The 26,812-nt window shown below is 34.2% G+C and overlaps 1 protein-coding gene across 6 annotated transcripts in view; it reads right to left on the reverse strand.

Moving 5' to 3' along the window:
* The window catches only part of LOC105198377 (WD and tetratricopeptide repeats protein 1), a 124,704-nt gene that overhangs the window by 80,321 nt on the left and 17,571 nt on the right, over nucleotides 1–26,812 (reverse strand). For 4 of the 6 annotated variants that reach the window (XM_039458688.1, XM_039458689.1, XM_039458692.1 and 1 more), the window contains 3 exons: nucleotides 18,467–18,597; nucleotides 18,272–18,383; nucleotides 11,514–11,897 (listed from right to left, as the gene is read on the reverse strand). In XM_039458688.1, coding sequence (XP_039314622.1) covers nucleotides 11,514–11,897; nucleotides 18,272–18,383; nucleotides 18,467–18,597 — 627 coding nt within the window. The remainder of the gene's footprint in view (nucleotides 1–11,513; nucleotides 11,898–18,271; nucleotides 18,384–18,466; nucleotides 18,598–26,812) is intronic. The other 2 variants (XM_039458693.1, XM_039458691.1) reach the window with 2 other exon arrangements.

A 26,812-nucleotide genomic window follows, 5' to 3' on the forward strand; every position in this document is an offset into this window, starting at 1 on the left:
AGGTGTAATTAACCCAATACACAAATGAGGAGAGAGAAACGAAATAAAGAATTACAGAGAGATAACGCTAATGGATTCAACGTATAAAATATATGTAAGTATTTTAAACAAGAAGCTAGAAGAGGAAACAGAAGATAAGCTGAGAAAGACACAGTTCGGCTTCAGGAAGAAAAAAGGAAGCATGGATGCAGTCTACACGGAGAACAGAGAACTAAGCAAGAAAGGAGGAAAAATATTTGTATTTTTTGCGGATATAAAAGCAGCCTTCGACAAAGCGAACAGAAAACTACTGATAGAGATGATGGAGAAAATGGAAATAGAAACAAACTTGAGACAAAGGATCACAAAAATATATAAAAAGACACGTAGCGTAATAAAAATAAGAGAAGAGAAATCGTAAGAATTTTGGACAGAAAGAGGACTCAGGCAAGGATGTCCACAACGCCCAGCCCTATTCAATATATACTGTGACGTGGCAGTTTTCTTTGCCTCGCTACTTCGTCCTCTGCCTAAGCATAGCGCAAGGAAGCGCGTATGACCGGGTCGGGCACTCAGCGAGAGAGCAAAATCTCCAGCGGGATTGCGTAGCGTATTATTTTCATTTATTTATTCGCGGCTTATTTCATGTAACCGCGGGCACCTCGACAAACGTTGCCTAAGACCAGCAGCGGCGAGGGAGATGGACCGCGGCAAGAAAAGGAGAAGGCGATCGTCCAGGGCCGGCGCACGGGAAGCCGCCGATGGAGAGGAGGCGGAGGCAAGAGGTGGCGACAGATAAGCGCCGCGCAAAAGAGGATCGCAAGTGACACAGCTGATGAACAGGCTGGGACGGCCAGAACAAGGGCCGTCAAATGCCAGCTGTCCATCGAGGAGGGTAGCGGCAAAGAATCGTCGCAAGAAAATTCTGCAACTGTCGTCCGCGAGGACGACGAGAGCGGCGAGGATGTCGGATGCCGACGGGAACCGCGCGACACTTGCGGAGACCCGACACTGCGCTGCCGTGACGCCACGGCTAGATAAGGGCGGCCGCTGATAGGCCGCGCCGCTAGGCGCAAGGATATCGCGCACCCTGTGAGAGGAGTAGCGTCCATCGATCGCGCATCAAGCGCGATCCTCTAGGCTTTTGCGTGCGACCCGGCGTTCGGTGTACATGGTGCTATCGGAAGCGAGCGAGTAGGATATCGTCTTGAGCTACCGGAAAGCGGCTATCGGGTGTCCGGCCTGGCGATCTCTGCCCGGGGTCCCGCAGACGAGGAAGAGAACCGTGCCGAGAGTAGAGGTGACCCGTCTAACCGCTGTGTAAAGCCACGAGCTGTCGGTGTCGACCGACTCGCGCTCTGAGGTGGAGCCATTAGGTTAGTGTGTGAGTGCGTCCGCCGCGTGGCGATTGAACGCACCTTGTTTCTTGGTGTTTGGCTGGTTCTTCACCTCAAGCGCGAGACCTCGTCGAGGCACCCAGCTGTCGGCTGCCGCGTGTGTTTGAGCTGTCCCGCCGTAGAAGCTCGCGAACAACCGGCTTCCTGGGAAGCCGCAAAGCCCTCGCGCACGTGCGCGAATCGTGTTCCGGCCGCGATCGCACGGCCGCCCGCGTTATCGGTGCGTTGTCGTATCGCGCGTTTTAGGACGAATTTTATAACTTGGCCGCGACGACGGCGTTATCGTCAGTGGGTACCTTTGGTTGTGTTTCGTTTCAAATTAATTAACGCCTGTTAGCGAAAGTTCGGCTAGTGTGTTCTCGCCGCGCTGTTCAGAACGCGCGCGATTGGCTGTCGTGTTCCGCGCGGTACCAGCCGCCGTGTTTCGCGCCGTTAGTGTAATTGTTGTAGGATTTAAGAGAATTTTCGCGTTCTGCCTATTCGTTTTCGCCAACTCTTCATCTTTTTCGTTCTTTTCTTGCTTTGACTTATATTTTCTTTGTGTTTGGCTGTACTCCATCTCAATTATACGCTTTAATATATATTATTTCTATCTGTTATATCGGCCTGATTTTATTTGGTTTCTCGCCTACCCGTCTCCTCCCGTAAAAGAGCCTCTCCGTCCCTGTCTCCACTATCCCGCCCCTCTACCGGTTAGAGGAGCTAGCTGGCCGCGTGCGAACGACGATTTCGTGCTTTGGTATGACAAGCTATCGCGTGGTGTAAATCCGCGTTTGGTGTACCCGGCGACGCGACCGGTATAATCGCGTCTGGCGCCTAATTTCGTGATTTGGTGTGAACATCTTTATCGGTTCGTTCGTCGCTCACGCGCGTGCTTCGCGCGTAATTCCTTTGTTTGATCGCGTATTTCGCCGCTGCTCTCCGGCGTCAGGAAAATACGTGACAATACATAAAAAATCTGGAAGAAGAGATGGAAAAAGGGCAGGTTAGAGGAGTCGTAGTAAGCAAAGAAAAAATCTGGACTATAACATACGCAGACAACATCGTTTTGTTGGCAAAGAGAGAAACGAAAAAGTTGAGCTCAAGCTCAGATAAATCAAGAGTACTGGTTTTCGAAAATGGAAGAGGAAGAAAAAGGAAAAGAAAATAGAAATGGAAAGAAGAAAACATAGAGGAAGTCAAGGAGATAAGATATCTTGGCTACATGCTGCAAAAAACGGAGGCGCGGAGAAACATACAAGGGAAAGACTGCAAAGAGTAACAATAGCAATAAAAAGAATATGAACATAAGAGAAAAAATATTCAAAAAAGATTATACAAGAATAAAAATGTTTGAAACACTAGTAGGAAGCGTGGCCCTATACAGGGCAGAAGTGTGGGGCTGGAGAGACGAAAAAACGCTAAACGGAATAAAAAGGAAATACGCAAAATGAATATTAAATCTGGACAAAGAAACACCAAACTATATACTGCTGGAGGAGACAAAAATGGAAAAGATCAGAATACAGGCGATCAAAAAGCACTCAAATATGAAAAAAAGCGAGACAATCAGAGAAGAGAATTAGTAAAAAAATGCATAAGGGATCTGAAAAAGAGACGGCCAGAAGCGGAAGAAGGAAGATGGGAACAAAAAAGAAAAGAGGTATGAGGAGGCAGAAATTAACAATTAAGAAAGGAACAATTAAGGAAAGAACAATTAAGAAAGGAAAGAGAGATAGAAAATGAAAAAATAAGAGAACATCCTGAAAGAATTAAAAACTAGAGAGAACAGAAGAAAATAAACGAATCCAGATATAACATTGACTACAAAGCGATTATACCAAAAGAAAGGCCGAAATACCTGGAAAAGAGGATGAAGAGGAAAGACAGGTGTCTGATAGCAAGATACAGATGCGGGAATGAGACAAGAGGCAGTCATTACTGAAGAGAGGAAGCAGAAAAAAGATGTATAATTTGCAAAAAAGAAGAAGAGAGTTTGTACCATATAATAAAAGAATGCAAAGCAACAAAGAGTGAAATGACGTTAGAAGAGCTCATAGGAGAAAAAGGAAAGGGGCTACAAACGATGAAAAGAATTGAAAAAGTGAGGATAAAGATGACCAGAAAAGAGAAAAAAGAGAGAGAAAACAGCAAAAAGAAAAAAGCAAAAAAAGTTAAATTACACCAAAGACAAATTGGCAACTGCAATGTAGATTCATCTGTAAGGTTATGATCAATTAACCAAAGACCAAAGTTTAGTAGCTGCATATGCATCCAACGACAATGCTAAGATCAAGGACCAAAGTCTAATGCTAGCAAAAACAGAAACTATAGAGTCAATTTCAACGACAAAGTCAATTTTTAAGTCTAATTCTGATGTACTTTTGTTTGTTTTTAACCCTTAAACACACCGATCCCGTAAAATACGTAAATACATTTTCGGGTCTGGGAGACTTTTTCAACTTTAAGAAGTTATAACTTTGATTCCAATCAACATTTTTCAACAATCTTTTTTTTTCACATAAAAGTTTAGAATCTCAGAAATGTGATTGCATAATCAACATTGTCGAAAAATGATTTATTGTTAATCTATAAAAGAAAAACCATTAAGCAAAAATGAGAAATTGTTCAAAAATCCAGTTCTCTTTGAAAAAATCATATCTCCACAACAAAAAATTTTCGGAGACTTTTAAATATGGCATTTTAAAGTTAAAAAGTCATACTTTCAAAAAAAATTATGTCACTGCCATTTCTATTAAAAAATATACTTACGTAATAAGGCAGATATGAGGTATTTTTGATAAACTCAAGATGTCTAAAATTGAAAATTATTAGGAGTATAAATAAGTTTCCGCCGTTTTTTATCAAAAATTGGGCATTTATTGTGAAAGAACGGTACCTAATGTTTTATTCAAAGTGTTGTCCATCGCTAGCCACTACTTTTTCCCATCTTTCTGGCAGCATACAGATACCGCGTCGGAAGAATGCTTCATCTTTTGAAGCTATCCACAAATCGACTCAATTTTTTGTATCTTCATATGATGTGAAGTGTTGCTCAGACAGGCCATGCGCCATCGATCGAAACAGGTAGTAATCAGAAGGAGCAATGTCTGGTGAATACGGCGGGTGGGGTAAAACTTCCCAATTGAGTGTTTCCAGGTAGGTTTTGACCGGCGCCGCAACATGTGGACGAGCATTATCATGCAGAAGAATAACTTTGTCGTGTCTGGAGTAGTAGTGAGCACGTTTTTCCTTGAGTACTCGGCTCAATCTCATCAACTGTGTTCGGTAGAGAGCCCCAATAATGGTTTCATTCGGTTTGAGCAACTCATAATACACGACACCAAGCTGATCACACCAAATACACAACATGAGCTTTTTTCCATGAATGTTCAGCTTGGCTGTCGATGTTGAAGCATGGCTAGGTGGTCCCCATGATTTCTTCTTCTTTGGGTTATCGTAGTGGATCCATTTTTCATCACCACTGACTATACGATGGAAAAAATCCTTTCGTTTATGCCTGGCAAGCAGCATTTCACATGTGAAAAATCGGCGTGAAAATTCAACGTTTCTCGGCTTCAGTTCATATGGAACCCAGTTTCCTTGTTTTTGAATCATTCCCAATGATTTTAAGCGATGTGAAATTGCTGGTTGAGTCACTTCTAATGTAAGTGCAAGTGCTTCTTGCGTTTGGCACGAATTTCATCTAATAATGTTTCCAATTCCGCGTCTTCGTACACTTTCGGCCTTCCGCTACGTTCTTTGTCTTCGACGTCAAATTCACCGTTCTTAAACTTGTGAAACCACTCACGGCAACTTCTCTCACTTAAGGCCTCACCATATGCTTCTACAAGCAATCGATGCGCCTCGGCTGCAAATTTCTTCAAATTAAAGAAGTAAATCAAAAGCTCCCGCAAATGACGCTTATTCGGCTCAAAACTCGACATTTTCGCACGAAAAAAGATATATGATGCTGATACAAAATCGCTAATATTTTAAGGTTATGTTGTTGCCAGATGTCCAACCTTACGATATAACGTTTTACAACAGACAATTTCAACCATAACATACTAGTGGCGCCATTTTTTGTGAAACGGCGGAAACTTATTTATACTCCTAATAATGTGTTTCATAATATATTTCGGATTCTACGCAGAAGTCCTCTTTTTCACGGCATTATAGTATTTTAATTTTAAACAGAATAATTTATACAAATAGACCTGTTTGGACGTGTTTTGTCCAATTTTTTTACATAGGATTACTCACAAAAAAGTTTCACTCACACACTATATGGGTCGCATTAACCCTAATAAAACTTTGCTGCCGTGCCGTTCAAATTCTAGTTGACCAAAAAAGTTGATCAACCATATCACTCGAAAGAGGAAATTTCAAACTTTTTTTACGTCTTGGTCCAAACCTCCTATCTCATTCCGTCTTCACACAGCAAACGTTCGAAACTTCATATGGGGTCTCTCAGACCCACTTATGTGTTTAAGGGTTAATTTAATCTAATTTAGAGATAATTTTGATTAAGATTTTGATTTTAATTATAATCTTAAATTAAAGTATAAATTGAGTATAATCTAAAAACTGATATTTGTGTAGGATAAACCAAAGCAATTTAATTGATAGAAAAAAGTGTTAAAGTAAGGATTAAGTGTTAAGAACTATATGTGAATGTATACTAAAAAAAATGTAACTGGAAGCTTAAACCGCAAGGCAAATAGATTAAATAAATAAATAATAAATAAAACAAAATTGATCGGTAATCCAACCAATCAAGGTAAGATTGATCGGTGAGCTAATCAATCAAAAAAGATTAATCGGTGATTCTGTCAGTCAAGACAAGATCGGAAAAGATCCAGCTAGTTAAGGCAAGATTTTGAGAATTTTCTATCGGAATAAGTGTTCAGCAATTCCTCCTTCATTCTAAATACATAATTAAATTCGACGTTCAGAATTTCGAGCAGTTTCCAAAAGGACATTCCTAGAAATAATATTGCAACAATTTCTTATACGGTCTATCATATTGTCTTTAGTTGTAAGTATTTCTGTGTAAACCACAGTTTTTATAAATCCCCATAAGAAAAAATCGGGACTTGTCAGATCCAAAGATCTGGAGCACCATTGAACATGTCCTCCAAGTCCAATAAACTTACTTGGGAAGAGACGGTGTAGAAACTATCGGACTCTCCGACTCCTGTGAGTTAATGCGCCATCAAGTTCGAACCACATGTGTTATCTTGTTACCAGATCTACGTCTTACAAAAGGACTGGCAATTCATGTTCACGGAAATGCAAGTAATTCGCTGAGTTAATGTTTCCGTCAAAAAAGAAGGGTCCAATTAAATAACTATTTACAATACCACACCATACTACAAGACTCCAGCGATGGTGATCAATTAAACAATGCTAATATGAGTTATCAAAAGATCAATTGTTGTGTCGGTTTAGTTGGCCTGTATTATGGAAAGTAGCTTCATCTGAGAACATAACAAATCTAAAAAATTGTTGATCCTGCCGCAACATAGCCTGAACCCAATTACAAAGTTCAAGTCTTCGACGATAATCATTGCATGTTAATGCATGAGTCAATGTTACGTGATATGGATGAAATATACGCAAGGCCAAAAATCTCTGAGCTGTGCTTGAAATGACAAATTATTTTTCAATATCTCGTAGTAAAATGTGTGGATTCAAATGCACCACAGCTAACACAAGAAAGATTCGGGGGTCATCGTGCTCAGGGACACTGATACGACGTCATTGTTTCCATACATTAGGACGCTAGCTTTCATGTCTTTCAATATCGGCACTTATTCAATCATTAGGATGACATTTATCAGAAAAACGATTATGATACATTCAAACTGTTGCACAATAATTGCGACATTCTCCAAGATCTAAGAGAATATCAACAATTTCGTTCCCTGTAGTCTGACATTGCTGAAGTTACAAAATAAACACAGAATTTTTTTTAAGTGGAATTTTCACTGAATTTTTAATTAAATGTACAATTACATATGTACAATATCATTCGTGCTGTTGGAAGAGAGAGTCCAGATTCAATTTGGAGAAATATTATAACTCCCATGGATTATCACTGAGGTAACAATATTAGTTATCTGAATGGTAACCCCGTATTTCGACAGCGGGAATAAGAAGACAAATTTTACGTTCAGATATGTAATTAACTTCTTCATTACAACAAAACAAACACCTGGGCAATCTCCACGTGGCACCTTGAGTAATGTTAATGCCGGCGGTACTGTCAAACCTTGTAACTCAAAAAATACTTAACGACAAAACATTTATTTATAGCGTTTTGAAAAGATCTCAAGATAAGCTACAAGCATATGCAATAAAAAGTAAGCAGTTCCATTAAAAAAAATTGAAGGTGCCCTTCACGTAACCTTCAAGCAACTATTCAAGGTCAAATTAATAACACCATCTTATGTCCTCCTTCATACAACTTTTGTCTGAAACATTTTTGCTAAAAATGCTTCATTGAAAAAGGTTTGTTTTTTAAAATGATACACCCTGTATATACATACAGGGTGATTATTATGAATGTTCCCACGTTTTACCTTAAAAGCATTACGTACCGACAGCACTTGTAATATACTAAGCGCTCGTTAAATGACAGCTGCTTCAGTTGGCACGCGCTCGCGGTCCAAGCAGTGCCGAGTGATACGTACAGGCCTCTGCTAAAAAAATTTTTCTCAGATTACTTTTACATAATTTTTCAGAATTTTTATAAGAATTGAAATACTTTTCATAAATAATTAGAATTACTTGGTGTACATCTTCTCTTTGAACTTTTCATACGTAAATTCTGAAATGTTCTGAGATTTTCCATCCAAAAATTTTTATAAAATTCTCTTAACTATTTTAAATTTTATAACATTTATCTGAAATTATAGAACAAAAATAATAAAAATCTTAGGATACTTCATAGTTAACACATTTAAACATTTTGAAAAAAGATGTAGACGTTCTAAGTATTCATGAAAAGTATTTCAATTCTTATAAAAAAATCTGAACAAACTATAAAATTATACAGATATTTTGAAAAATTATATAAAAGTAATCTAAGAAAAATTTTTCAACAGGGGTCTATACGATACGTATCACTCGGTGCTGCTCGAGCCGTGAGCGCATGTCGGCCAAAGCAACTGTCATCTAACAAGCGCTTAGTATATTACAAGTGCTGTCAGTATGTAATGCTCTTAGGATAAAACATGGGGACATTAATAATTATCCTGTATATACAGGATGTCAGAAAATATTTCCTTATGCTCCCATGAGTTGATAAAAAAAGTCAAACTGAGAAGGAAAGTCCTTTACCATTTTTCAAAATTCGTAATAGTTACCAAGATAAAAATTAGTAAAGTCAGCAAATAAGTACGTACTTTCCCTACTCACCACTCACCGCACGCGGTCGCTAATCTAGTAGCAGTCGCGGCAAGCGGCACGGTGAGGAGGGAGAAGCAGCATTGTCTACCGGCCAGCAGCGTAAGATTCCCGCTCTGAGCTGCTCGTTCCCTCGCCGCGCCGCCTGTTCCTGGCTAGGCAACCGCTAGGCGGTCTCCACGCGTGTTGAATAAGGGAAGTATGCGCTCATTCGCCGACTTTACTAATTTTTTATTTCGGTTACAAATTTTGAAAAATGGTACAGGACTTTTCTGCTCAGTTTAACTTGCTCTATCAACCGACGAGACCACGGGCAAATTCTTCTTGACACCCTGCATAATATGTTTTATTAAATGATAAATATAATTAAATAAATACATTATTAAATACGAGGTGTGTTCAAAAAGTATCGCGAATTTTGTGTTTTTTCAAAAATTATTTATTTATTCATGAATATCTATTTTGTCCCCTTCAAAGTAATCCCCATGAGATATTATACACTTGTGTCAACGGTTTTTCCAATCTTCGAAGCACTTCAAAAAATCATTTTTTTTTATCTTGTTCAGCTCCTCCTTCGATGCCGTCTTTATCTCGTCAAGCGTAACGTCGTCCTTTCATGGGCCTCTTCAGTTTAGGGAACAAGAAAAAGTCACAGGGGGCCAGATCTGGGGAATACGGTGGCTGCGGCATCATTAGTGTGTTGTTTTTGGCCAAAAAGTCGCGCACAAGCAACGATGTGTGAGCAGGGGCGTTATCGTGGTGCAAAAGCCAATTTTTGTTCTTCCACAAATCCGGGCGTTTCTGGCGGATTGCTTCGCGCAAATTGCGCATAACTTGCAGGTAATATTCCTTATTGACCGTTCTACCCTGTGGCAAGAACTCATGATGCACCACGCCCCTGCAATCGAAGAAAACTGTCAGCAAAACTTTCACATTCGACCGAACTTGGCGCGCTTTTTTCGGTCTTGGTTCGTGCGGCAGCTTCCATTGAGATGATTGAGCTTTGGTTTCCACGTCATAACCATAAATCCACGATTCGTCACCAGTTATGACCCTCTGGAGCAAATTTGGGTCGTCGCGGACAGAGTCCAACATCTCATTAGCAATGTTCATGCGATGCTGTTTTTGGTCGCAATTGAGCAATTTTGGTACGAATTTCGCGGCGACCCGTCTCATGCCCAAATCATTGATAAAAATCGAATGGCACGAGCCAATCGATATGTTTAGGTCCTCAGCAACTTCTCTAACGGTGATTCGACGATTGGCCAATACCATTTTCTCCACTTCATTAATTTTTTCGTCTGTTGTTGAAGTGCTCGGGCGTCCGGCACGCTCTTCGTCGTTCACATCTTCTCGGCCTTCTGAGAACATTTTGTACCACCGATAAACGTTGCTTCGGTCCAAGGTAGCTTCTCCGTATGCCACAGTCAACATTCGGAATGCATCCGCGCACTTAATTTCGTTTTTCACACAAAATTTGATACAGGTTCTTTGATCCATTTTTTTGAATAGGTAAAAATCGAAGACGATCCAAAACACGTGCAAGCAAAGCAGCTGTCAACAATTAAGTGAACATTCAAAATGGCCGAGCTTGTCGGCATAAGTGAGAGACATGAGTACCAACATAACGCCACAAAAAGATCGAAATTCGAATATACGTAACCCGCGAAAATTCAAAATTCGCGATACTTTTTGAACACACCTCGTATACAAGATATATTAGATATATGATTCAGTATTAAATATATTAAGTTTATCATCAATATTTAATTAATATAAGGTACCCGAGTCGAATAAGGCCCACCTACCTTATTTTATTTTTTATAAATTTTATTTACAAAAATATTAAAATAAACTAAATAAGAATAAAATGTTTATTTCAACCACTTGCCAAAATAAAATTATCATCTATATAAAACATTTTTAAGTAAACAAAAAAGAAAACTCTTTTTTAAACTCTGACGTTGGGCCTTATTAAATTCTTGTGCTTTTAATAAGGCCCAAATTAAAAATAAATTGAAAATAACAAGGAATTAAACAAATTTTCCAACTCACTGTTAAAATAATTATTAATCACAAATATGAAATCCTTTAAAATCTATTTTACTGTAAAACACTACAATTATTTTTAATTTTGTCTATAATTAATATTTTAACTTTAAGACATTTTGGCTATTTTAGTGCAATTTTAGCTTATAGAATTCTCTGTTGCAAGCCACATAATAAATAAATAACAATGGCTATAACAATAAATGTATAAGTGGGTCTTATTTAATAATACAATATTTATAAAAAAGTATACTTATTCCAAAAAATCAATATATATATTTATTTTGTTCTACAGTTAGAAAGTTAAATAATATTATAATTATGTTGTAATAAATCATAAAATAATGTATACTTATTAAATTTACAACAAATTTTTATAAAAACGGCTGATTTTCCCACTTTGTTACAAGCTTTTGTTGCACTGAATAAACGTGTTGCTACCGGTATTAATTCCCTAGTCCCTCCTTATCTACTTCCTATGACACATCTTTTAAGCATATATTTTAAACATAAAGCGCATTTTTAAATAGTAAATTTTTAAATGGGCCTTATTTAGTACTGGGCCTTATTCGGCTCAGGTACATTATTATATGTATTAAATTCAATATTAATATTTAATACGTATTACATATTAAGTTATCTTATAATATACATATATATTGAATATCATATTATTTTCTTATATACTAGAATCACCTGCGAAAGCTTTATCATTCGTCGATCGTACATTCGTACATAAGCATCGTTAGCGCCAATGGCTATCAGTTCGGGTCTCCTCGGGTTTACGGCGATGCACTTGCCTTCAGCATAGCAACCCGTATGATACACCAGATTCACAAGCACGCTGTGGTCATTGCTCTTGCAAACGTGCGGTGTGCGAATGTCGTATTGCAGGAAAAGACCGTCCTCACCCGCGCTCCAAAATAAAAACGGTATACTGGGAACGGTGGCGATACGCTTAATGCGTTGCTTATGACATTTACATGTGAATATTGGTTCGGAGAGCGTAAGATCGTGCACCCGAATCCTGCAATCCGCCGCACCTGACACCAGTATACTGTCATTTGATTTTGGCATAAACTAAAAGCAAATATAAATAATATCAAAACAAATATCTCAAACAAAATCTTTAAAATAATGTATTTTATAGTAAGTTCTTCAGCTTTAGAAAAGTTCGTATTTTTATTCATATACAATTTCTTAACACAAGAACTATTGACATTGCCTCTTTCAAAACAATAAATAATAAAAAAGATTTAAGCAATAAAAACTATAATTTAATATTTAAAAATATCGTCTTTATAATGTTGATAAATATTTATGTGGAAAAAATCGAAGAATTTATATTAACACAGACAAATTTCAGAAGAAGAATAGAAACGTCTTGTGTTTTCAATTTTGAAAAACGTTTCTGTAAGATTTCGATACACTGAAAACGACTGTGTTGTCCGTTTTTTCTTCCATCACGTTCTATTTTTTAAATGAGCGCATAAACAATTATTACGTAACAAATTTTTTCTGAAAATAATTTATTATGTTCTTCCAGTTAAAGGAAAAATAAAAATAAGATCTAATGTACGGCATTTAACTTAAAACTGTTCCCACAATACTGAAAATATTTGTTTGATGCTATATAAAAATTTTTTATGCAAATAAAAAATTTATTAAATTGTAAAAAACGGGAAAAAGTAATAAATTTTGAAATATAAAACCAAATAATTCAAAAGAAAAAAAAAACAAAAAATATTTGATTGTTTAGACTTTAACTGTATACTATAGATTAAATCCTTTTTTGAAAAAGTAATTTCTAATTATACATATGTTAAAAAATTATTGAATTTAAAGCGCCAAAGATGCAACCCGTTCATAATCTATAGTGGGCGATATCTTCTCAAGTTTGACGTACAGCCATCAAATAACATTCAAAAAGTTATAAAATTATGTAAGAGTATAGAGGGCATGTAGGGAATCGATAAACTATTATAACAAAAAAGTCTTTTAGAGATATACTTTTTTTGCTTTGTTTTGAAAAAAATCACACAAAAAACGAAACATTACTTGTTCATATACATTTATTTATTCACATTGTCACTTAATGTAGACATTGTTCAAAATGTGCGCAATAACTCAACGTTCTTCTGTTTGAAAATCGGCGCGCAAAATCTTTCGCACTGCCTCTGAAATATTATCGTCACTAAAATCATACACAAAAACAAAAATATTGTGTACAATTTATTCTGTTTTATGGTAAAAACTTTCGTTTTTGTCATTTCTGCCTTTCTCCTATAAATTTATTATTTATCAGAAACCATCAAGTAAATTTCTGTCACAATATGCCGTGTATATATTCTAACGTTAAATATGCTGATATAACTTTGTGTACGGTTTCTGCGACGGTAATGCGTTGCGGCGCAATATATATAAAAAAAAAAAAAGTGCTAAATCAGGGAGTCATTACACTGACTTTTAATAAATTGCAAAATATCACTTTCAATTCATCAAGACCCGTTGTTAACAGCAAAGTTAACAGCAAGTAGAAAATCGTGTTCTGCTTTACTTTAATAACAATCCTGAGACCAGCGTTTGGAAAGCATCAGCTGCATTACAAATGCCATGGCAATCTGACAAATTTGGAACAATATCTACATTACACATAATACATTAACCCTTAAACACACCGATCCTGTAAAATACGGAAACACATTTTTGAGTCTGGGAGACTTTTTCAACTTTGAGAAACTATAACTTTGATTACAATCAATATTTTTCTATGATTTTTTTTTTAAACAAAAGTTCAAAATCTCAGAAGTGTGACTGCACAATCGGCATTGCCGAAAAATAATTTATTGTGAAGTTATAAAAGAAAAATCATTAAGCAAAAATGAGAAATTGGTCAAAAATCCACTTTTCCTTCAAAACATCATATCTTCGCATCAAAAAACGTTTAAGGACTTTCAAATACGGCGTTTTAAAGCTAAAGAGGCACACTTTCAAAATAAAATTTGGCAAAGTCATTCCTTTCAAAAAGTATAATTATGTAACATGGAGAACATAAATTATTTTTGGGCATCTAAAAATCCACTTAAAAAAAAATCATATCTTTGCAACAAAAAACTTTGAAGAACTTTACAATATGGTGTTTTAAAGCTAAAGATTCATACTTTCAATAAAAAATTATATTATTGTCATTTCTATTAAAAAATGTACTTATGTAACAAGGCGACTATGAAGTATTTTTGATTAAATCGTGTTTAAAATTGAAAATGGATGTGTTTCATAATATATTTTGGAAAAACTCCCTTTTCTACAGCATTTTATAACATTCCAACTTTAGACAAAGTATATGCAAGTAACATCCGCAAACCTGTTCAAACGTATTTTGTCCAGCTTTTTTATGTAAAATACTCATAAAAAAAGTTTCACTTATACACTATATGGGTCGCATTGACCCTAACAAAACTTTGCTACCGTGCCGTTCGAATTCTAGTTGACCAAAAAAGTTGATCAACCATATCAATCAAAAAAGGAAATTTTAAACTTTTTTTACGTCTTGGTCCGAACCTCCTATCTCATTCCGTCTTCACATAGCAAGCGTTCAAAACTTCATATGGGGTCTCTCAGACCTACTTAAGGATTAATCAAGTAAATAAATAAGTGTAAAAGAATAAATAATATCTGTATTTCTGATCCCCTCAGGGTTACAGTTCATATTACAATTTCACTTACATTACTACGAAAGAGTAGGTAGAGCAGCAATAGTGAAGCTTAAGCTATGGCGATTAGCATATGCGATATTGTGCTGATAACAAAAAATATAGAAAAAATGCGAGATATGAGTACGTTTAAACGTTTTCTGCATAACATTGAAAAAGTACAAACGTTTAAATGATTAGGTTTTGTATTAAATAATAGTACATTATGCAACATGGAGCCAAATTTTGCCGTTCTCGACTGAGAACGATATTTTCATCGTCTAAAGTCGAGAACGCGCTCGGCTCCATGTTGCATACGATATTTTATGCAAAAGAAGTATGTTTTTTGCGGCATTCCAAGCAAAACAAGCAAGTGGCGTTTTGCTGTGACTGTCTGTTATAGGTTATGAAAGATCAGTGTACTCCCTTCGCTACTACTACCCCCCATGCATTTCAACCCTACGCTCAGTGCATGCGCCACGAAACGTTCACAGTTTTTTGATAAAAGTGCGCATGCGCACTTTACGGAAATGTCGATTTTGCTGTACATGGACGGCAATATCCCCAACCTCAAAGATTGCCCATTTACGGCCATGTTACCAACTGTTCTGGAATGTCACGAAAAACATGCTTCCTTTGCATAAAGGTAATTTTAAGGAACGTATTAAGGAGTTACGTGGAAAAGAAAAAATAGCAGCAAAGGAATTATGAGATCTGGGAGAGTGTGTAGAAATAATCTCAAAAAAAGATGGATTGTGTTTAAGTATTTAATTCAAATTGTAATGGCTTATGGAATGGAAATACGGAGATGGGATAAGAAATTAGAAAAAATAATAACAAATTCTAAAAGAGGTATGTTTAGAATAGATTTTTTTATACAACTATGTTATAACAAGATAATTGAAGATGGATAAAGTAAGGAAATGAGAGCCAAGTGATGCGAGGGTAGAATTAGTGAGGATAGAATAAGTGGAAAGACAAATGCGGAAAAGAAAGAGAGCAATACTATAATAGGAATGGATGGGGAATAAAGACACTGGAGGTAAGAGAGATTAAAGGAGAAAATTTTGAGTTAGAGTTAATAAGAAGAAACAGGGAGATACAAAGACAATGGAAAGATAATAAGATTGAAAAGTCAAAATATAATGAGAGATAGGAGGATAGGAATCAAAGATAGAGAGCCCAGATATCTGAAAAAAGAAAATATTATACAAGATACAAGTAGGAGGCAGGAAGTAAGAGCACTGATCAAATTAAAATGTGGAAACTTAAAGCAGGCTAATAAATATTGGTTAGAAAAAAAACAATAGATGTGTATATTTTGTGAAAAAGAAAAGGAATGATTCATGGACTTCGAAAAGTATAAGAATAGAATTATAGTGAAAATACACTACTCAAAAAAAAAAAAAAAATAGGGAACACTTTCCAAACACCAAAAATTAGGCTATTTTCAAATGACTGTAACTCGATGAAAAATCATCATAGAAAAATCATCATAAAAAATAAAAAAAAACATTTTAAAGCTTGAAGTTTCAACTTTAATCAACAGACTTTCAAAGTTCTTTTAACTTCCTTTTCTTATGCAGTAAAGAACTGCGCCTTTTCTAGCTGCAGTTCTCAAGGAAATTTCCTGTTTCGGCACTTGTTCTTGAGTCAAGAATATTTGAGGAGATATATCAAATTCAGATCTGAAAAAAATATTAATGTAACATATTTTCTGAATTATTAATCGGCTTGGAAATGTGCTAAAGAAGCACACTTGTTTTGTTCCTTAAAATTTCGTATCTTTAACACTTTGCAACTCAACAAATTTTTTTTAAACAATTCAAGAAAAACTTCATAAACTACAACATTTTGCCTACAAAATGCTTTTTAAAAAACTTCTCTACAATTTTTTTTACCTAGTTACGCAACTTTAAAGCTAAATCTGCATTTTTTACAAATAATGTCCGTAAAAAAATCATCGTAGACAAAAAATTAAAAAAGCATGTTAAAACTCGAAGTTTCAGCTTTAATATGCTATCAATAGTTTTTAAAAATTTTCTCAATTTCTCAGTACTATGCCCCCCCAAAAAATACACTGTTTTTTCCTTAAAATTACGTATTTTTGACAGCCTGTAGTTCAATAAAAAAATTTTTTCTCGACAAATTCAATGCAAGTACCATAAAGTATGACATTTTCTCAAAATGCTTTTTTTTTAATTTTCTTATGATTTTTTTTTAACCGAGTTACAAGACTTTGAAGAAACACTTTTTACAGCACATTTTTCCAAAAAATAACGTTTACCATGTAATACGAGCCTAGAATTGCCGATTAGAATAATACTTACATAAGTACTAAAAATATACGAGTAAATTATACTCAAAACTTTAACGCATTTTTCTCGAAACTATGTTTTTCAAGCTGGTGACCACAATTTCAAACAAATTAATGAACCAATTGAATTCGCCTTTTACTTACATATTCAAAACACTTCTTTCTATCGTTGAAACTAGCGAAATTAAATTATATTACAGGGTTAATTTTTTTTACGTTAAACTTTCAAAATTTTGAGTGAATTTTTATCATTTATTTTTACAAGCATAATAATTATTTTAAAAATAGTTCGATTTTAATCATTCTAGTCCCGACGATAGTCAAACATCGGTAAATTAAGAATCTTTTTGGATTTCTTGTTTCGGATAACTGAGGGTTAAGATTTTATGGTCTTCATAAGACGATGCGCGCTCGGACACGTCGCGCAAAAATGTTATAATTATTACAATTTTTGTTATTTTTACTTGTAAAAAATCCTAATTAACAACAAAATAGATGAATATGTGTGCAAAATTTCAAATCAATCGTTCATATATTTTCCGTTAAAAAAAATCATAAAAATAGGCATTTTTTGATCCTCCAAAAGGTACTGCCCTCTTAAGTTATTTATGTTTTAGAAAAATCGAGAAATTATTCTACGAATTAGTTTTCTATAATTTCTGACTGGAAGCATTGCTAATCAAACACTTTGAAGTAAAATGTGTTTATTATAATAAAAAAATAAAATACATGTACAAATTTTTACCGCATTGAATAAAATGTTATAACTTCCGTAATTTTTCATATTTTTAATAAAAATTTAAGGGTTAATTCTTAAAAGTATGTACTTTCATAAAATGCAATTTTAAAAAATCAATTTTTTTTTACCCTCAAGAGGTTCTGCCCCCTTAATGCAAATAAAAATAAATATTAAAATATGAGAAACAATTGACATTTCGAATTATTACAACTATTTATATAGATAAGATTTTAATTGCGTTTTGAAACACGCACAAAACTCCATGCCACAAAACGTATCTTATGACTCCACACAAAACGAAGCCAAGCTTTCTGCGCGGCGGTAGTTGGCCTAATAGCCAATCACAGTTGGATAGAGTTTATCTTTCTTCGCGCAGCAAAAGATATAATTGGTTACCGCACCAATTTCGGCCGCGCGACAAGCCTTGCCTCGTTTTGTGTGCCAAAGCCATCTCTGATAAAAGTAAATAAAAGACTAATCACTTCATGAGAAAAATGCGACAACTATTTTATAATTAAAATAGTGAATAAAGAATATAGAAGATCGGTAATAAGAAAACAAACTGCATTATCAATAATTTTTCAAAAAAAAAAAAAAAAAAATTTGGGGCACTCGGTGCCACGGCGCACCCGTTTAAGTATTTATTTAAAAAAAACTTACTTTGTAAATCAGTAACAGTATTGTAGAAAAAAACAGATTGACTTACTTTTACAGAAAAAATATTTCCGCGATGGCCCGAATGAAGTACAAGTTTTTTTTCATAACGAAAAGGGTCCCACAAAATAATGTCTTTATCATCTGATGCTGACGCAAGAACTCTGTATAAACAAAATATATCTTAATTATCGATAAAACCATTATTATACAACAAAAAAACGTGAGGTTACAATGAAATACGTACTGTCCAGTCTCATTCCATTCTAAACAATTGACACATCCCGAATGACCATTTAATTCCTTTTCTAAACCCAGACGTAATATTAAATTTTCGGTAACTTGTAGTTTTTGTAGAATCGTATGTGTCACCGAGTCCTATATTAAATATGTGACATCAGTATATACAATCACAAAGAATTAGTAAGTACAGTATCGCTCAAAAGTTTTAAAAAAACCGCTGACTCTTATTAGTCCGTTCTGTTATCAATTGTTTCAAAAAATGCTGTCTTTTGCAAAAAAAAACATTAACTAAACTACTTGCCAAATATATAAAAGGTAACTATACTTTATATGGCTTAGTATCCAATATGACCTACTTACTGTTTCTAAGTTATATGGTGGATTGAATCAAGAGGCGCGGTCGCGTCTCGTGCCAATTAAAAAAAAAAAAAGCGAAAAAGACCGACGCCTCTTTTACGCGAGTCAGCGAGTTCAAGCATAACAAGATTATCAGATCTCAGCAACGACTGAACCGATCAAGTTCAAAGTCGTCTCATTCGATAGCTTGGAAAAAATTGCATATATAAAAGTGTTTTTATTTTTTCTCTCCGTGCCGTACGAGCGGAGATATCGCGATGCAAATTCTAATCTCTACATTTTTCTGTAAGATACACGTCTCCTTGGTCGTCGCCCTCACGAAATCTCCCTTTCACATTTTCGACACAGTGTGGCGCTCGCTACTACACTATCAGCATCTATGCGACCATGTGATGCGCATTACGTGACCGCGATCATGATTGCGCGTATAACAGGCTTCTTAACCTGTAACCTGAATCGTCAATAATATCTCGGTTCGCGGGGCAAACAACACATTTTTCTGCCAAATTCTTTTGCGTGGTGCAAAAATGCGTTGAATAAGCCTATTATTAATGAATATGTGCAGTTAAAATATATATTTTGCATTAACTAGAGTCAATATTATTATATATTATACTCCTACGAATGCTACGTATAAAATTTTTCGAGTGTCATAAGAAGATATGATTTACAAAGTGCACATGAATATGGTAATGAAACAAGATTAATTAAATCGGATGCACCTTATTAAATCTATTTTTATCTTTCTATCTTTCTCCAATGCATATTTACCTTTCTCAGCAAAAATGTAGTTCGCTTTCTCAGGTTTGCCTCTAAGTCATACTTTTTTAATTCTAGTGTTAATGTAAATGTATATTTTTAATGAATTGACGTTTGAAACAAGTGTCAAATAATTGAATAAAGATATAAAAATGATTCCAATGCCTGGTGTACGTGTAATTTTACAAGTTGGATCTCAGGGGCCTCAACGCTGCGTGTACTTTCTGGTTTCAGAAATTTGTAATTGGATTAATTAATAAGTAAGGTAAGTACATTTTGAATCCTGTTTATTAAAAAAGTTAATAAAGTAAATGTAACTTTTACAATGTATATAGAGTTTACAGAAAACTAGTTAAAATAATACATAATATTAAATATGCTCGCTGTGTTACAAAATGAATTATCTTTTATGAGAAAAAATATCTTTTATAAGACGCTCAGAAATATTATTAAATATCAAGTAACAGCAAGATTAACACATATTATTTATTTACAATTAACATTTATTTTGTAACACAGCGAGCATATTTAATATCATGTATTATTTTAACTAATTTAGTGAACTCAATATATATTGTAAGAGCTACACTTAACTTTGTTAACTTTAATAAACAGGATTCAAAATACTTACCATACTTATTAATTAATCTAGTTATAAATTTCTAAAACCAGAGAGAATACGCAGCGTTGAGACTCAACTTGTAAAATTACACATATTTTTATATCTTTATTCAATCATTTGACACTTGTTTCAAACGTCAATTCATTCAAAATATACATTTACATTATGCTAGAGTTAAAAAAATATGACTTAGAGGTAGACCTGAGAAAAAGCAAACCACATTTTTGCTGGGAAAAATATGCATTGGAGAAAGATAGAAAGATAAAAATAAATTTAATAAGACTCATGCAATCTAATTAGCTATGTTTCATTATCATATTCATATGCACTTTGTCAATCATATCTTATGACACTTGAAAAATTTTATATGTAGCATTCGTAGGAGTATAATATAATATTGACTCTAATTAATGCAAAATATATATTTTTAACTGCACATATTTATTAATAATACACTTATTCAACACGTTTTTGTACAAGACAAACAAATTCGGCTGAAAAAAGTGCATAATATATAATCTTGTCTATACAAGAGACATATTATTTATTGTGGATAGGAGTTGAGGTTAATTATATTCATGTAAGCAGTTTTTGATTTGCTTGGTATATATGTGTGTACACACACACACACACGCGCGCGCGCGCGCGCGCACACGCGCGCACACACACGTACACGCCCACGCCCACGCACGCGCGCACGCACACACATTATAATCTTACTTGTAAGTTGAAATCATGACATCACAAAAAATAAATATATTGCTTAACACTACAAAAACGCGTGATATCAGTACAAAATTACATCAGTACAAAAAAGTTTCAATGAAATATGTAACATTTAATCTCAAAGAATTAAACAGAAATGAGAATGTTTTATTAAAATAAAAAATTTTTAAACTACAAAACTTGGCGCTGCTGTTTTACATTTTATTTAGATTATAGTTAGACATTTAGCAGCGCCAATTTTTTGTAGTTTAAAAATTTTTTATTTTAATAAAACAATCTCATTTCTGTTTAATTCTTTGAGATTAAATGTTACATATTTCATTGAAACTTTTTTAAATTAAGTACAACCACTTAGGTTAAAACAGAAAAATGTTTCAATAAAAATACAGACAGTATCACTTAAATTTTATTTAAAAAGAAATTAAAGATACCGCTACTTGGGTTTTATTTAAAAAATAAATATACTATCACTTGCATTTTATTCGTTAAAAGTAGTACAACAGTTATTTCAAACAGCAATATATTCTCTTTATAATTGGCGCAATTTAAAGATTTCATACATTTTTTGGAAAAAATACATTTAGGTTGGATTAAAAAATAGTACCACTTGAGTTTTTAAAGAAAATTATAGATAAGGTGCGCGCGCACACACATAAATTGGTACCTTTTTTTACCTTTTTTTGAAAATAAATAAAACGCTAGCATACCATATAAGCTGTCAATGTAACTTATTATATTTGCAATAGTTGATTACTCAGTATGTGTATTCTGTTGTTGATAGTGAAGTCAAAAGTAGAATTTTCTTCATTGTGTTTCTAAGAACTAGAAAATCTTGCTAAGAAGATAGGATCACAAAACTTATCACTTAATATGTGCTTAAAAGATTTTTCCAATAATTTTATATATTTTTAAATATTATTTATAATTTTAAAAATTTATAATTTTTAAAATTTCTGAACAGCTTTTATTTTGCGCAGCTCAGCATGAATTAAATAATTTAATTTGTTTAGAGAAAAAAGATTGTTATCGAGATCAATTTTTTCAATATCTTTTATATTCTCAAAAAATTTACTTTTGACAAACATTGCCTCAAAATCTTTCATTATACTTGTTAGAGAAAAATATAAAAAAAGAGCCATTGATTTCTTTGTTTGAAATTCAATCAAGAGTTATTCCAAAATATCAGCAATATGAAAAAAAAAATGTTAATTTACAATAGGTTTTATAAATTTATTATTGATAGCATCGAGAATTATTTTGTAAGTGAAAGTATTCATGCCTCTATCTTTTTCATCTTTTTTCAAATCTTCTACATATTTTTTTAAGTTATCAGTGATGTCAATACATCAATCAACTACTTATTTGTCATTTAGCTATCTAATATAAAACTTCAAAGGTAACAATATTGATTCCGAACAGAGTATAATCTGCTTTGCAAGAAGAAAGATGTTTTAAATGAATTATATTTAGCTCTTAAAAATTAAAAAATTTAACCTCAATTGCTCTACAACTCATTTTAAAACTGTTATTCATATGAGTGACACCCGTTTGGACACAGCTCGATTGGACACCAACCAATCATCTTAAATTATCTGTTAATGTTAAGAATTAGTTTCTCGCATTCCTCGCAAAATCGATTAACACGAATCGGGCAATTTTCATGTTCTATGCATTCGTTGCGAGTATAAACAAAAACATTTGAAATTTGTCTTGTCAATCTTATATGTAATGTTCTTCTGAGCAGACGTATTAAGAAATAAATTGTGAATTTTAAAACTTTCATTCCGTTTTATCCGTTATTTTCTCGTCCTCAAAGTATTTTAGCACTGTAATTCAACATTACCTAACCTAACCAACGGAAAAACTCTATGCATCGGCCGCTGTGAGTGGTGGTGTCCAATCGGTGCTGTGTCCAAACGGGATCCTCCCATTCATATCATAAAGTTAACATGAACTCATCGACATCAAAATAGGATTGTTTGTATCATTGTCGGAACAAAGAAAAATCTGTAAATCTTTAAAAACTTACAAATTTATCTCAAACAAGAACGCCTTCTACGGTCGCTAGATCTCCGTGCTTGTATTGTTTGTGTGATTTTATATACTTCACTTAAATTCAATGAAGGGAAAGAAAGGGTTAATATTAATTTCAGAGGGGGAAAGGATTAATATTAACTTCAATTTTAATAATACGTGATATTAATACATCTTGTTCAATTGTAGAGCTGTGTTATGACTGAAAAAATTTCGGCGCGCAGTTCATTAAATTTGAGGAAAGTATATAAAATTTCACAAACAATACAAGTACAGATATCTAGCTGCGACCGTAAAAAGCGCTCTTGTTTGAGTTATGTTCTTACAGTAACGGTCAAATATCTTTCTACTTTACAAGTTTATATTAAGCCCATCCATAAAAACTTCCAGCATTTGTTTTAAATTTAAGGCTTTTAATTCACTCTAAGAGGATTCTGAACTCTGTCCTGTTTTATCGATTAAACACAACAATTTTGTGACAACTTTTCGTATGTATTTCTTTCACAAATTTGGGAATACTAGTTTAGAATTAAAGTATATGCATTAATACATGTCTGCAGTATGGACTTTATACAAAGAACAAAACAAAGTTTAAAATTCAGATTTTATCATTTCTTAGATGAATATGGAGTACAGAGCTATGAAGTCGTGATATGTGCTTGTAAACTCTACAATATGTACTTACAAAATTGAAGTCTATAGATAACATTAGGAAACAACTTCAAGCTTTTAAAATTAGACTTACAAGACTTGTTAGACACCACATTCAATACAAAAAGTCTATACAAAAATTTCTCAGTATGTGTGCGTGCGATGTTGATGTAGTAGTATGTAATGACGTAAATATTGATATTTCATAAATACTAATATTCATAAACCATACGTATGTATTGTAAATTGTATGTGTGTAAATCGTTGTTCAGTCGTTGTTAAAATTCACGATACCAGTATCTCCTTAAAAACACATAAAAATGTTCTGCTATTAAATGGCCAAGAAAAACTAACATATCTCACACAGACATTTTGTTTGACATTTTACTCCAAAACCCAACTCCATTTGCTAAGATTGTAAGCTCTTGTTTAAACTTTCATCAAAATAAGTAATAAAATATTCATTTTCAATATTTTTCAACAAAATATAAAAATAAGGTGCCAAATTATAAACAATCACGTATGCAATTTTGAATCAACTTAATTTTAATTATATCATAAATAATATTATTTTATATTTAATCTATTATATATTTATATTTAATTACATTAAATTTGTTTTTTAATGTTTATTTTTAATAAAAATCAAAAATTATCTTGAAAGTTACAGTTGCAAAGCTGTTTTTTTTTTTGAAAAATTGCAGTCATTGGTTATATAATGTATAATCAAAGTCTCTTCTCTCATGCTCTTCATATATTTTTGAAACTAAACACAAAAATAAAAGTAACGGAAACTATAAATTATAAAAAAAACACAAAATAGAAAACGGCTTAATGGATTTTGACAAAATTTGCAGAGAAAATCTAGGATAAAAGAAAAAATAATTATGGCAATTTGACTCGGATATTATAATACTGCCCGGAACTAAGCTCTTATAGCAAGCTCTTATATAAAGTATTACTGCTCGATTCAATTGCAGCTTGGTATGGTATCATTATGTAAAAGTAAAATAATCTGGATGGACCACAACAACAATCCCGCCCTTCATTCATTTTTTATGTAATAACTTACAAACAAGGAACGTTTAGCAACCCAAAAATTCAAAAAATTCTGTGTACACATAGAGAAGTTCATTCATAAGACAAAAATATTTTTTGTTCCTGCTCAAATTTAGTTTTAGGGGATGAAACACCCTAAACAAGGATAAAGTGGTTCACTGTGCTGCACTGTGTCTTTCCGTGTGGAAAACGCCCAATATTAACTTAATAATATTAATAAACTTTGCACAATTCAATATTAATTCAATATTAAATTACGGAAAAGTGCACATCTTAAAACATTTGTTAACTTTTGTGATTTTTATTTATAACTAAAAATTTATTTTTAAATAATTTGTAACAAACCGCCTTTCCGCTTCCCCCTCGGACCGTCCACCGTTCCACGCTGTCCGGCCAAACACCCACTGGACAGCCGAACAACCGGCGCACGGCGCCGAAAACTTTCCAACCATCGTAGCGCGCGTAAACGCATCCGCGCGTCGAAAACATCTCCGCACGCACGCGCCTGAGAAGCGATCAAAGTGGCGGTCACTGCCGATCTCAAGCGGCGGGAATTCCCTCTCTGTTACCGAACCGTCCGTATCCCCGCACCGCCCCCCCCCCTCTCGAGATTCGGCTATATAAGCGCCGCCGCTTCCACGATCGAGGCTTCTTCTTATCCAAACCGTCCGTCCGCTGAAAAGTATTCCTTTCCGCTCCGATTAAAAATCAAGCGAACTTGATTTCTGCTGAGAGATCTCGGTGACGAGTATCCTATCCGCCTCCGTTTCTACGGGCTCAAGCGCCTTGGGTTCCACCGAGAGATCTCGGTAGACCGGAGAAATCACGAATCGACCTTCTCTCCGTCGGCACCAACTCACGATCTGGGGTGTGGAGTTCCGCGCCTCCACCAAGACATCTTGGCGTGAATCGTCGCCACCAACGCGGTATTAACCGCCACGCGTCGTGATCGTCTCGTACCGAAGTACAGCTGTACCGCGCGCGCGAGTTGTATCGTCACCAGGCCCGAGCGCCCGAGGCCGTGGCCTGGGGCAAGGCCAAGCCGACTTGTAAACAGGGATTCCGAGTTCGGAGAAATTCGTTTCGGAATCACCTGCATGTATATATCTCGCGATTATTCGTCCGTCCGCGCGTAGTTACCTCTTTCGTCCGTCCAAGCGTCATATTTTCCGTTTCGTCCGTCCGCGCGTAGAGATAAGTTCAACGTCACGTCCGTCCGAGCGTCACCTTCATCTGTCCGTCCGCGCGCCGCGTCCGCGAATACTTCACTGTATTTTGTGTTCAATAAACTGCGTTATTTTGTCATCATCGGACACAAATCTAGTTCTCTCGGCAACCTACCCGCGTCCTCGTCCACCGAAATAACACCGCGCGAAGTCAGGTCGTTACAAATTAATATATGTATACATTGTAATAATTTAATTTGAAATAATAATTTATACATTTATAATAGATTAAAAGGTATTAAAAAACAAAATTTTTAACATATATATTTAAATTCACAGTATTTATATATTATAACAAGAAATCAATGTACAAACAATAAATGTTTAATAAATATTTAAGAAATACTATTCGCCAGGGAGATAAGCACGATTGGCACTGTTTTTGACATTATTTACATATTTTGGAGGTATTAATACTTAAAAAACAAAAATCAAAATAATGTTAATTGGATGTTAAATTAAACAAATTTACTTATTATTTTTTAAATTATAAGAATACAAGAAATTAAATTTTGTCAAAAATATTAAGGTATAAAAGCATCTAATAATTCTACTAATCAAATAACAGTAAAGGTAAATAAATGAGTCTTTAACAAGCAGATTAAATGGTATGGCAATCAATACATATTTATTTTGAAGAAACAATATACATAAGTAACAACTTCAAAAACTTTTAAATTTTACCAGATTTAATATATATACCCAGTCGACACAGAGAATTCAAAAAGAATTCAGACTTATCTCATCATTCAAAATTCATTTTCAAATGCAAAAAGTACTCGTTTCAAAAAAAAAATTCTTTCTGCATTTCAAAATGAACTAAATTGATAAGTCTGATTTTTTAAAATTCTTTTTTAATCTGTGTGCCAATTAAATTTTACATATATACTGGGTATATATGTAAAATTTAAAAAAC

Source organism: Solenopsis invicta, chromosome 16, assembly GCF_016802725.1.
Source record: "Solenopsis invicta isolate M01_SB chromosome 16, UNIL_Sinv_3.0, whole genome shotgun sequence".
NCBI lineage: Eukaryota > Metazoa > Arthropoda > Insecta > Hymenoptera > Formicidae > Solenopsis > Solenopsis invicta.